This window comes from Diprion similis, chromosome 7 (assembly GCF_021155765.1).
Source record: "Diprion similis isolate iyDipSimi1 chromosome 7, iyDipSimi1.1, whole genome shotgun sequence".
Lineage (NCBI taxonomy): Eukaryota > Metazoa > Arthropoda > Insecta > Hymenoptera > Diprionidae > Diprion > Diprion similis.
This window is the reverse complement of record NC_060111.1, coordinates 564,489-578,317: the sequence shown is the minus strand read 5'-3', so window position 1 is coordinate 578,317 and position 13,829 is coordinate 564,489. Positions and strand designations below refer to the sequence as shown.

Sequence of the window (13,829 nt, the reverse complement as noted above, 5' to 3'; positions counted from 1 at the left end):
ACGAAAAAAAAAACGATCCCCGGGTAAATTTTCACCCTGTGATAAAAAGCGAGCATGCGAATGACCGGTTGATACTTACTTTCCGTATCCGTCAAGGTGTTGTTTATGCCAGGATCCCAGAGCAGATGGTCAACTTCGGGTCCTCCTCTGCCTCTCTCGCCGTCGCACCTGACCGGAGGTATCGTCGCTTGATATCTGGTGCCGATGTTTATTCTAGGGGGAGGTCCGTCGTTCCCTTGGGAATCGTCAGAACTGAATTCCGAATCCCTTTCGTGCTGATGTAGCCTTGCGTATAATCCCGGGCCTGATCTGGACGGGTCTAATATAGGCGGAGGTGTGTAACTACTGTCCCAATGTCTGTCACAGGCCCTTCTCAGTCTTGAAGGATACGAATTAGAGTTTGTGTAGTGGCCGTCAATCCTCGGCCTTTTTCTAGACTGCCTGATCGGGCTAGCCGGAATACTTGTAGGACTAAGAAATACGTCCTCGTCGAGAAGCTCTTCCTTGATCTGTTCGATAGGAACCGGCAGGTTGTTGGGTGTTTTACATTTTACCGTCGTATTTTTCGCCGGGTTGTTTGTCTGTATGAGAAACTTGGCTGGGTTAAAGGCCGGCTGATGTATCTGATTCTGGTGAAACTGCGGCTGAGCATTCAACGCGCTCGACAAAACGTTGTTGGCGCCCGGAAGTTCGACCTTGGGAGTAGCTAGTCTTATTTCTTTTCTGAAAGTGAGCGGACTCAGTGATCCAGCCTGGACAAGAACATTGGCTTTCTGAAGTCCGGCGGTCTGTATGAGTTTGAACTCGCCGTTGTTGTCGACGACAATTCCAGCGAGACTCCCATTTCCGAGTCCGAAATCCACCAGATTCTGGCTGGTTATCAATTTGTACGATTGAAAGCCGGAGAACTCGAATTTCCTCCGACCAGCGGTGAAGTCCTTCGGACTCGATGAGAGCAGCGGATCTTCCGAGTTCGGCATCATCTGATTCTGTAGCCCGTGATGGGGAGATACGGGGAAACTCGAACCGGAGAAGGCCGCTGGACCGGGGGAAGAGACCGAGGAAGGCGGAAGCGAGGAGAGAGGAGAGGGTGCCGGGGTCGTCGAGAGGGGACTTGGCAGTGGCGAATGAGGATTTGGCGACCCGCCGTACAAGTCCGTGTCGGCCTCGGTCTCCCCGGGAAGGACCTCGCTCAAGGCTTCCTCGACCGCGGCCGCTGAGGACATCGTCGTCGTGTAAAAGGCCGCGGAAAGAGGGGACGATACGGGCCTGACGGAGTCCGGGTCCTCCTGGGGGCTCAGGAGCGGTAGACTTCCGGTCAAAAGACCTTCTTGACTGGCGGGCGGAGTCGGATATGTAAAGCTCGGACTGTCGTGGCGGGTAAGCGGCGACGGAAGCGGCGACTGGGTTGGCAAAGTGTGCGGACTCTCTGTGCTAAATTGGGCTCCGTAGGTGCTGAATTCCGCCAGGGAGTCGGGCAGGGGTGAATTCACCAGAGCCTGAAGGTCCGGGTTGACCGTGTGCTGCGTCGAGAAACGATCCTCGAGTGATATATCCTGCAATTGTTCGGAAGACTGTTCGTGCAGTAGGCCCGTCGTCTGAAACTTGAATACGCGGTATGCGCGGGATTAAGGTGTGAAGAATCAAGAACGCGATCTCCCTCGGCAAATAAATAAAAAAATATTCACCTGAATCGAGTCCAGCTGGGTCGCATGCAGCAGGACGCTGTCGGGCACGGCTGTTACTTGCTGAAACACCTCGTCCTGCAAACTCGGACTGAAGTATCCTCCGTCTTCCGAGTATCCCGTCATCGGGAAGCTATCGGTTACGGTGGCCTGGAGCTGGGTCTGCGATTGCTGCTGTTGGTTGGCGTTCGGCTGGGCCGTGGCGGTCGTTGCCTGATAGTTTAGCTGAACTCTCTGGCCGGGGTCGGAGGTCGTCCTCTTCACCGCCATTTTCGTGGTTCCCTGTACGAACGGAGACGAGGTGGGTTAATTGGTCATGCAGAAACGAAGACACGATGATAAGGAGAAAAACCAGCCACGACTTGTGAGCGGCGAAGCGGTAGGTGTAGATCAATACGTATGTACCTTCAGTATCATGTCTGCCAAGGCTTGGGCTTGAGCCTGGGTCTGGGCCTCCTGGAGCTGCTTCTGCACCGCGGCATGGTTGGCGACGGTGACGTTGGGCTGCCTGAAGTGTTCGCTGTCCGAATGCCTCCTCACCTTCTCACCGATGGTTAATGGGGGAGGAGCGGGTATCGCGAATCCCGTCTTCCCCGAGGTCTGATTAGGCCGATCGGCCGAAGTCTGGGTGGTGAAGGTGTTGGGAGTAGATCGAGACTGGACAGCTGCAGGGTTGTTGCCATCGTTTGCTGAAAGAGCGAGAGCTGCTTGAATTACTCGCTGGAGTCTAGCCGAGATTATCGCGTGCGATGTTCTACCATCGACTCTAGGCTGCTGCTCTGAGCGTCTATGGATTGTTCACTTCCTAGGCGTCATTCGCGAGGTGGTTCATTTTTCAATTAGCACGTCAACGCCCCGCGGAATGTGAACAATCGCTAGGAAGCTTCCGGAGTGTCAAGAAAGAAGAACCCGATGGCTGATGGTGAACAAAACCTGCCATTTCCACTTCTCGACGTTTATATATACGCGATGTGCGCACATATCCATCTCTTTATCACTCGCGAGTTTATTGTCTGCATAAAACCGGGAAGAGCCTACGATTCAAACGGACCCTCGTCAAACCTCGAGATCTCATCCCCTTTCATGCAGGGTCGTTGAGCGACGATTCGCTTCACATTTTTCTTTCGCGGATGTTCATTTCGTTTTTGTGCCATTTTTACCAATCCAGCGATACTCGAATTTCAACTTCATGCAATTATACTTTCGAATCGTTAGCATAACGGAGCTAGAAGAATTATATCGATAGAAGTCAAGTTAATCCAAGTGGTGATTCCTCTATATAAATTTTGCCCTGCTGGACTCGAAGGAAAAAAAATTAACTCGTTTCAACAGTCGGTGAAATTTTTTATTCCCTGCTCGAAACAGGGCTAGAAAAAAAAATTTTCTCTCCTATACCGGTGCGCTTCATTAATTCGGGGCAATTAAAACGAACGTTGAGCGAGCCGCCTTATAATAGTATCTATAGATGAAATGTCAATTATACTCGTTACGCGAGCCTTTTTGCTTTGATTCTGCCGCATACGGCAAAAAGGTTTTGCGGTCGACTAATTGATTGGGTATTCCATTGACTTTATATAATAATAAATACATCTATTCGCAGCGCGAGTGATTTGCTCGTACAGTCAGAATACGCAGTAGCATCACCATCACCATCACCATCACCATAATCATCCCATTGATTCAGGTTATTGGGAAGCCAGATATTGCCAGGTCAAGGCAAATTATAGCATTTCGGCAACCGAGCTGCGGTTTCCGGCTGTCGGCTGAACCGTTCTCGTTTGTAAAAAGGTAAAACATGTAAAGCGGGCTGATGAATGAATACGAATGGCTTTTGGAGAAATTTGGCTGAACGACATTTGCCCATAAATGTATCGAATTATCATTCTTTTATACATGCTATTAATAAATTGAATTAGTATTACCAGTCGTTCTCTTTTGGATGATCTTCTCCTCGATCAAAGCTCTCACACTTGACGACGCAGTCTGCAGAGGAGGACCGACGACCTCTTTCTTTTCGCACTTCTTATTCTCTGCGTCCTGAAATGAATCAGAGTAAATCGTGACATTGGCAAGTAAGATGGCAGTAAAATCGATCGATTCAAGTATTCGATACACAGTACAGAGGGGGTCCGGGTCCTAATTACTAAGCGAACCTAATTGAGGAGCTGCATTCGATTATCCGGTGATGGAATCAGCGGTGTGTGTGTGTGTGTGTGTGTGTGACGTCACACCTTCTCCGTCTCTCGACGACGGCTCCATACGATACGGACAGGTATGTATTCGTAGGACTAGCTGATCCGTCAGTCATCCGGCGTTATAGCGGTTCCCGGTTAAGGACGATAATCGGTCGAGATGATTCGAGGCAATTTCCTGCGGCGAAGGATCTCTGACCGAGGCGAGGTAGAGAGGAGCCGAGGATCTCCGGCAGCCCCAACCACGCGAGGAATAGCCAAAACGTAACACCGAGGACCTCCACCTTTGACGCATGTCGCGTGGTATACATACGTGGTGGTGGTGTGTCATGAATATTGATCCGGTTGCTAATGTTGGAAATTGATTACGAGCGGCAGCCGCGGGGAAACTCATCAACTCGACTACCGTCGATCGCTGGATCGTTACTGATGTTATATATCGTACACCGTCTATTCTCCAGGAATATAAGTGCAGCGGAGGCGCGTATATTCGAGGCTGCGTAAAAAACGGAGTGTTTTCCTTCCTCCTACGCCGATCCGTGCGCAAGGGTTTGGTTCGATATGGAAAAAACTATTGGTGAAATTGCATGGGGGAGGACGATGGGCACATTTGCTCTGTCATGGATCGACTGGCGAGAATCTAGATAGGGGACGCGGTGCAGGGCAAGCGAAGAGCAAAACCAACCCTGTAGGCGAATCGAAGTCAATCTGCATAATGGAGACAGCTCGAGACAATGTTTGCTCTGGCGGTGAAGGAGAGAGGAGAGAGGAGAGAGGAGAGAGGAGAGAGGAGAGAGGAGAGAGGAGAGAGGAGGAGGGCGGGGGTCGGAACTCCGCCTTTATTTGGATTTACTGGTGAGTGCTGAAAGCTGGGAGGAAAGAAGAACCTGTTAATGGGCTCGTTTCAATTCGATCGCCGCCCTCCCGGCATCCCGGCATCCCGGCTCGTAGTCATTGACGAGAAGTACAAGACTTGGTCTACGAGGTTCGCGTGTACCGAGCACGAAACCCTTGAATACTCAATTAAAAGCCCATTTGCCCAGATATATGACGTATTGATTCCCCCTGGATATTCGAATCGGAATTGTAACATCGGGAGGCGCGCCAGACGGAAAATGTTTAAATGAAACGTAGATATCTCACCTTTTTGAAGTAACCCCCGTGGAGTCTCATGTGCCCGTTGAGGGCCGGGATGTTCTTGAACTTCCGATGACACAAATTGCACTCGACTGGCTTCGGCTCCGCCTGAATTTTTGCGGTCGGACTTTGACCAGGCGACGACGTGTTGCCCGGCGAAGGGCTGTTCTTACCCGCGTTTCCGGTACCCGGTGAATTTGCTTGCTGCTGAGCCTGCTGTTGCTGTTGCTGAAACGATAACAATGTGGAATTTTCATATTTGCCTTCGTACGATGTTGTAAAAATATACGCATTGTATAGAGAAGAGACTTGTGCAGTCAAGACTTCACCAGGTACGCGTGACAGAAGAAATCTGATCATTCGATTTCACGAAAAAGGAATCGTAACAAATCGATTTATTATACATATTGCTCGAGCGAAAACCCATTTCACTTAACCACCAACGTAATGTATATACATATATATAGCCGAGTCGTCAGCAACGAAGGGTACAAGGATGAAGGGAGGGCTGAGAATTAGGCAAGGCGTTCGTCTGCAGAATTTCCGTATCTTTGTTTAGCTGTGGAGAGAAAAGGACTCGTTCATCCCTCTCTCATCCCCTTCCGTCCTCCGTCCTCCGTATAACATCCCGTCAAATTACCCTCCTAACGAGGACGAAGGTTCGTCTAATGACACGGCGATGCATAGCCGGGACTTTGTGAAATTCCCAACTGAAAGGGGCACGGTGGTGGTAGAGGAGCAGCGAAGTATACGGTACAGATCCCAACTTCTTCTGAACTTTGTAAATTGTAGATAGGTAGGTATATAAAATTACACCTGCGTCAACACTTTCCTCCCCTTTCCGCGCAGCAATTTACAAGTCACCCGGGCAGGTTGTGTGTAAGAATTAACGGTTCAATTTCGGGAACGACGCGGGATAGGGTGGCGAAATAAAATAAAAATAGCTGAATCATTTTCCAGTATAGAAAATGTAGGGTGAAAGAATAAATGTGCTAGCAGCGGTATAAGTAATATCCTAGCGGTATGACTGCCGACGACAGATACAGAGGCAGAGGTAAAGTGAGGGGGAGATGGGGGAGGATGAGGAGGATGAGGAGGGTGAGCAGGAGGATAAGGAGGGGTCGGTATAATGGAACCAGGATGGGATAATTTCGTCGGCCACGGACGGACGCGGGAATTGCAAATAATTGCATTGCGTTCGAGTGATTCGCGGACGGGTGTTCCTCGCGTATAGAGCAGGCCATCCCCCTCATCCCCATGGCGAACAAACCGCGGGTGTCGAACGGATTGCTTTGTCGCGAGCTGGAGCCTTCGATCGATCCGAATCTCCGTCGGGGTTAACGTTGCGGATTTCATCTGCGTCCTGTATCGTACACCAACCTACCTACATACAGTTCTGGAGGGGGGTGGAAAAGGGTGCGGATCCCATCCGTGGGTGAGGGTAGGTATTATTAGGCTGTGTCACGCGTTGTAATCCTGGAGGAGACGGAGTGCCTACGTATGGTGTATAACAGCGGTTGGCGAATTCGTGTCGCGAGTGGTTTTTTCCCTCAAAGAAATCGTTCCTCGCTTCGCTCCTATTCTTGCAGTGCCTGTAATACAATCTATATCTATATCGATTCCTTTTCCTCGGATATTTTCATTCTCACTGCGAAACAGACGTAGAGCAGAGAAACTGGCGAGATCCGGAACACGACCCGCGATCAAAACCGTTCCAGGCCAATTGATTCTGCTGCCCCTCACGCGCTTCGAATATTTACGATTCAGGTTATACCCCTCATGCATGCCGCCATCTTCCAAAGCCCGTAAAATTCGGATTAGTTTCCATTTATATTCAGTTTCACGTTTGTATGTGTACTACATGTACATAGATCGCTACGTTCCTCATATAATACGACGGCCGGAGACGAACCCATTTTTTTCGGTCAAAATTCGCCAATATCAACGTGCTCCAGGTATCCTGACGAGGGGAAGAGAAACGGAGTCCGGGTTTTCATTTTCCCATTAAACCATCAGGGCATACTAGAGTTGTAGATACGCGGAGGGTGGAGTGACAGGGATTTCTCCCCAGAGCCGAGGAGAAGGTTCGCGAGAACGATGAAGAAGGGAAGGCGGACCTTGGGGGCTGAGATAAGACAGAGTCTTCTTGCGAGGAGACGAATTGTCTCCAGACACTGATAATTCAGCTAATTGTACGGCTCTGCCTCTCGCTTGCGCGCCTTTCGTAGTAGGTGAGTACTTACGTACCTACAAGCTACGTGTGTAGAGGAGGTTATACGCACGCCTGACTTACAAAGAGATCGCGGAGCGAGGGGGATGATTTTGACAAGGGAGCCTGCCGACAGGGTGGATCCGACAATTAGCCAACGGCACTGCGCGAAATGGGAATTAGAGAAAACGATTTCCCTCCCTTTTATTAAACTAATTAGGTATCCTCAGAGGAATTCATTTGTAGGTACGAGGATTTCTTCTCGTCAATTTCGAGGCGGTATTCAACTACATTATATCTATATATGTATATACACACATATATATATACTGAGGGTAGTCAAAATCGCCGACAGCACGTAGCCAGGGTTCATGGCGAATAATATTCTCGTTGGTCGACAGAGGAAAATCTCATTTGATTTCATACGAAACATGTTCGACGTACGCGGAGAGTATCAGGCTTCTGAATTGCGAATTTCTTTCAAACTTATAGGATCATTTTCATGGCTTAAAACATGTGGCCTATAGCATGTAGTTCCGTCTAATAGACATCCGGTCACTTCGTTTACAATCTATCATTCTAACAGAAGTTTGAAAATTGGAATGCCGTAGGAAACGGAATACTTGGTGTATTTTCGCTCCAAGTATTAATTTTTCATTCTCCTCTGTTGAAGTTTCAATCATTGGATCTCATGGATTCGAGTCTGAACGGTTATATGTCTGTATCCCAGAGGAATAGTAAGATAGCGAATTTCCGTTAGTTTATTTGGATGACATAAATTTCTTCCTCAGTGTATATCCAAGTCTATAGGTTACTCGCGTCCTGCTCGGGAATCATACTTGGATAGCATTGGAAGGCGAAAGCCCGCGTACCGCGAAACTTCTGAAAGTTGGTTGAAATTGTTCGTTCAAAGGGGAGGGGGGGTTGTGGTCGACTGGGGTGGAAGGACAGGAAAGCTGGAGTTGAAAACAAGGAAAGTCGCGAGCTTCGGCGCAGTTACTCCTAACCCAATTGTATGGATCTAAGCTAAGAGTCGGGACATAACTCGGGAAAATTCTACCCGTTCACATACATCCACCCTTCAACCCTCGGTTCAAAGATATATATATATATATATATTATACCGATCTGTGAACCATTGTGTGTTTATGGCTGTACCTGTTTGTATCTCTACCCGTGAACCGACTTCGATGTTCGTATGAGAGGCGCAGACGAATTGTTCTCGAGAAAATGAGAGATGAGGGGACCGAGAGAGAGAGAGAGAGAGAGAGAGAGAGAGAGAGAAACAGAGGGAGAGTAATCAAACGTATTATAGCAGGCTGGATATGTATATCCGAGACGTAATTTAACCGTAATTACTCCGCTTCGCACACGTGGCAATCGTACCCACTCGTCAAACGCTGTCGTTGTATATACAATATACATACATATATATTATATATACATATACACACCAATGTACATTAAGTTATACCTGAACACAGGGACAGTGCGGGATATTCGCGTGTGTGAGAGAGTCGAAATTTATTAATATAACGGAGGCGACAAGGCACAGGTTCCTTTCGCCCTCTCTCTCTCGCCCACCACGCTACACCCATGCCTGCACCACCCTTCGAGTTTCGCCTAACGTTTCCCGTCGAGCTCGGCTAGCACATAAATTTCTGGAACACATGGCGCGCTTGCAGGCTTATGAACAATAACACCGTGCCGTAGAAGCCCGGAGCCCCGCAGCCCCGCAGCCCCGCAGCCCCGGGCCCTTCGCCTACCTTTCTGGTAATTACGGCGTACCATGAACGTGTCCATACACATATCCCGCACCCCCAGCGCTCGCCTCGAGGGGCGATGATGCTTCCGATTTTACGGAAAGACGCGCCCCGGATAGGTACATGCACGCCGATTACCCACGGAAATGACGCGAGGTCTCAAGGATGTGTACTGTAATAAGATACACCGGGTGGGAATGAGAGGAAGAGCATACCTTAGACATACCTTACACCTAGATCGGCGGAGGGTAAAGGATACGTGCAGAAGCGGAAGTAAGCAAGAGAAAACAAACAAACGAGGCGACACGAGTTGCGGTAAAAGGGGAGAAAGGAGAGGGTGGATGGGGATAAATGAGGCTAAAAACGCGGTCATCGAACAAACACAGCGATGCCACAGAAAACCACGAAAACAACACGGATGTCGGCTTATATCTCTTTATTTTTCCAGAAGCCTGGCGGCACTATAGCTGTGGTGAAAAAGAAGGAGGTCTCAGTTTGGTTTTATCGCCACGGAGGATGTTTTCGGCCCTTTTAACGGATCGAACCCTCCTCCTATTCAAGATCCTCTTTTTTTTAGATCCGATTATCGGAGTAAGGAAGTCTGTGATTTCCTTTCAGTCTCTTTCTACTAAAAATTTTATAATTCTATTTCTTTCAAGCTAATTATCGCGCGAGATAAATTAAAATCAGAATAATACTCTGCAGCTAGACATTTTCTAAAGAATATTATGCATGATACGTGAATTTTCACCGAGTTTCCTCTGCTGCATACCAGCTCTCCTTAGGTTCATGTGTACTTTTCCCTCCCTCGAAATTTGACTTCTAGACAACCGTCGTAAAATATTATACAGCGTCTAATTACAGCTTGCATCCTCGGACAAAAGCTACACATTATACACGACGTTTATGACAACCCTTATTCCCACCCTCAGCGAGACCGACGTCAGTATAATTCTCTTCTTCTTTGAGTGTATTTTTGCAAAAAATTCTCTCTACTCCTCGTGGGAGAGGACGAAGGTATTTCCTGACACAACGAGCGTCAACCTCGGCCCTATTGCTCACGTTCTCTTTACGCCTTCTCTCTACTCTGCGCATCCGCGACGCCAGAACCAATTTTTATCCCGAGTCCTTCCAACCGCCACCAGACGTATGCACACGTACGCGTTATGCCGAGCACTGCTCATGCATCAAGGTGTACATGACAAGTGGTGCCGGGAAAAACGCACGGGAATGAGGAGAGAACAAAGGAGAAACGGATGGAAATTGCATTGCATTTTGCACATCCGTCGGATAGCTGGGAAAAGGCGAAAGCGTCGTAAACATCGCGTGACGCACATATTTATTAGGGTGGTTCATTTTTCAAATTTATTTTTTTCCAAGGTGCTACTCGAAAAATTGGTGACAAATACTGAAAAAAAAAAAGAAATGTCGTAAAACTTGGAGAAGGTAGGAAAATCTTTAGAGGTCGCTACCAATTATTGTAAATTTTTTTTACATATTCTTATGTGTTCTTCAGGTTTTGCGACTGTTTTTTTTTTTCAGTGTTTGTTTACAAATTGTTCGAGTAGCACCTCAAAAAAATATATATACATATATATAGAAAAAGTTAAAAATCGAACTACCCTTGAAGACGCAGCATGAAACAAGGCAGAAGATTAAAAAATATTTCCGTTTTGCACGATCACTTCGATACATTTAAGAACCGTATGTAGAACAGTGGATTTTCTCTCGTTGATATTTAGGCGAGCGGTTGTAGCTGGGGGTGAAAATAGTCGCTCGCCCTTCCGCCACCGTTTCGTAATCATTCCCAGGAGGTTATAGATGTGCCGGTATACCTGCCGTTAGCTGCAGAGGATAACGCAGCATATCCGTACCCCCCGGGAGTATAATTTCAAACTGATCATAACTCGTAGGCGCATATCTGTCCGGCGTATATCCATTTTGGCGTGAGATAAGGCACGAGTTTCTCTCGCGATCCCTGAACTGCAGGCGGGATATACCCGCAACGTGTTGCTGCGAGCACGAGATTGATTAACGGGTTCCGATTGATCCACGTCAGGATATCAATTCTCTCCGAGAGAACGGGAAATCGAAGAAAGCGGAAAATTTTACTCTGAGGAAGACAGCCGTACCTGAAGGGAAAGCCGATAGAGATAGTCGGGAGGATGATGGTGATGCTGATGCTGATGCTGATGCTGATGCTGATGCTGATGCTGTTGCTGTTGCTGTTGTTGATGCCGCAGGTTGGAATTCGGCTGCAGGGGATGATGTGTGTAGTGGGGATGGTACCAGCCATGGTTGTATCCATCCATGTCACTCTCACGTCACTCCTTTATCACTTCCAATGTATCACCCTGCGTGGGGGCTTACGCCTGATGATGTTCCCACACTGCACGACACTGCGAAAAAACACTGCACTACACCCTGGCACCTGCAGCGGTAAGTAGAGCCGTGCGTTACCGGCGTTACGTCGAACGCATCAATCAACCATCATCAACGCACAGCTCAACTCAGGTCCTCGCACTCCCTGACATCCTCGTTTTCTGCAGATCGAACGGATGAACGTAGACTTATCGGAATTGGATTTTCCAACGTGCATTCCTTCCTCCGATATAGTATATTCTATTCGAGTTTCCGTTACTTTGCGTTGACGTTGATTCAGCCAGCTACGAAGGGATGCGTGTATCCGCCTGGCAGTTCCAACAACTTTCTTGAAACAAAAGGCTCGTATCGTATTGCACAAGGTGACGATCGTAGTGCGACTAAAGGCGTATTAGATCGTCGGAGATCGGCTTGACCAGCGTTAGTCGCTCCCCCTCCCAAGATGCACGCACCCTGCATCCCTCAGGAGATTGAGACCGGTTAGTTTCTCCGATCTTGTTCCTGGGGGGTCGCGGGAATGTGACAGCGACAACCAACTTACTCGGCGACGCTGGGGGGAGAGCGAAAAAGTTGGCTTGGTCGCGGCCCGGCTCTTGAAAGAGGAAGAAATTTCGTCGGATGTGTTTCAGGGTTGAAGTTGAAGTCCGACGACGACGGGATGAGGGAACGTATCAATTTTTGTACACTTGTATCGGGAACGTAATGTGTACTCCATCAATTTTTTCTTACGTTACGATATGAGCGATGCTCTCATCGATCGACGCCGCGCCGGCACTCGTCCGCACTAACGTTTCTTTGCTAAAATTCTCCCGCCCTCTGTCAAGATTTATCTTCATCGTTCGCGCACAACTAATCGATCATGGGAAACGTATGTCTTATCGAATGAAGTTGGCGAGTTGACCTTAATTCGACTTGAGAGAGACCCTTTGACGGAGCCCACAACAAATTGGAAACAGGTCGGGTTTGGTCGGTCGAATAAGAAGACCAGGACAGGCAGTCACCTGGTCCACTGATTCTCAAAGGTATTATCTAGATCCGATAATAATGCTGTTTCATCACGGTTTTCAAATCCTCCTTTCAGCAAGTGCTGCGGCTCAGGAATCGACGCTTTTAAATCCGGAGGGTCAAGACTCGAGATGATAGGATAAATCGATTGTTTTTCTAATTAGGAAAACGCGCTCAAAAGGCTTTTAGGGTATGTTTCATTTTTCGAAATTTCGTCGTTCCGATCGTTACTGCACGGTAAAAGCCCACGAGTATTTCTGCATCTTTTAAATTCATTCACGTAACGCATGTGAGATAAATGAATAAATAATTCAATAAGAATAACAGCGAATAGAATTTGAGGAAGACGAGGAAAACAAAACTAAATAGGCGGAACACAATATCTCTGTGCGGGGCGGGGGCGAAGGCGGAGGGAATTAATTACGACTCTGCAGATGTAACGGAAGCGACATTTATCATTTAGAGGATTGGCAGAAGCCTACCACCACCACCTCGCCGCAGGGCTGTCATTAGTTATTAACTTCTCGGCTCCGTTGCTTGTTGCACACTGCTGACGGAGGCGAACAAAAGGAGAGAAAGTGAGAGTGGAAAAAAGGGGGCTAGAAAAACAGGCACGGAGAAAACGAGCAGTTGTGTTTTCTCGAGCGGAGGATATTTAAAACGGCAAAGGTCCTTCGCGAGTTATTAATTTCCACCCCCAACGCGGAGGAAAACTCACGTTTATCGTCTCACCGGGTCGCCGAGTGTTCGGTGAACAATAACGAGCCTCTATCCGTGGGCAGGTTGAACTTTACCCTGAACACTTTTCTCCTTTTCATTTTATGATTTCGGAGAAAGAAGGAAGATGTGACCTGCAACGGGGGGAGAGAGAAACGAGGATACGCGAACGGAAAGGCGGCGATAGGTCCAAGGACTCCAAGGACTCCAAGGACTCCAAGGACTACAAGGAGTGTCGGAGCTCAGGTACGCGGATGTACCCCGGCACACGTCGTACGAATCCCTCGATGCGCCCGAGGGATGCTGGATTCTCAAGTATTTTCCAATTACCTACGTCTTTGCCGGCACAACAGCGCAACTCCAACTCCGTCTGTATTTCTTCGCCTGAACAACGTCCGCAAGAGCCTCACACCTGTTTTCGCGAATTCGCCGAATTCCCACCCTGCAACGCGACGTTCCAGCTTATCCTCTACGAGCTTTACGCGCGAAGGCCCCGCCGTAATTGCCTTCCCGCCTCCCCGCCTTCTCGCCCTCCTCTTTCTCATTCTCCGCAGACGGAGAAGCGACTTCTGCGGCTGGCAAGAGATGATTGAAATCCCCGCGTCAAATAACCTTACGGCCTCTTTTCATCACTAGATATTCAACACGTCCTTTTTGGTCTACGCGATATTACATTATAGAAGTAGGTTGCACAGCAACTGCTGCAACTAGAAAAAAAACTGCACAGGTTTTTCGTTTA

The 13,829-nt window shown here is 48.3% G+C and overlaps 1 protein-coding gene and 1 long non-coding RNA gene across 8 annotated transcripts in view; one reads left to right on the top strand and one right to left on the bottom strand.

The window, feature by feature from the left end:
• LOC124408381 overlaps nt 1-13,829 on the bottom strand; it is a 164,644-nt gene that overhangs the window by 4,522 nt on the left and 146,293 nt on the right. For 6 of the 7 annotated variants that reach the window (XM_046885284.1, XM_046885289.1, XM_046885290.1 and 3 more), the window contains 5 exons: nt 5,021-5,242; nt 3,608-3,722; nt 2,091-2,389; nt 1,689-1,967; nt 80-1,604 (listed from right to left, as the gene is read on the bottom strand). In XM_046885284.1, the coding sequence (XP_046741240.1) occupies nt 80-1,604; nt 1,689-1,967; nt 2,091-2,389; nt 3,608-3,722; nt 5,021-5,242 (2,440 nt within the window). The remainder of the gene's footprint in view (nt 1-79; nt 1,605-1,688; nt 1,968-2,090; nt 2,390-3,607; nt 3,723-5,020; nt 5,243-13,829) is intronic. The other variant, XM_046885286.1, reaches the window with a different exon arrangement.
• Nucleotides 1-13,829, top strand: part of LOC124408384 — a 22,543-nt gene extending 8,714 nt beyond the window's left edge. The window contains exons 3-4 of the long non-coding RNA XR_006929415.1: nt 3,881-3,898; nt 13,818-13,829. This is a non-coding gene — a long non-coding RNA (uncharacterized LOC124408384). The remainder of the gene's footprint in view (nt 1-3,880; nt 3,899-13,817) is intronic.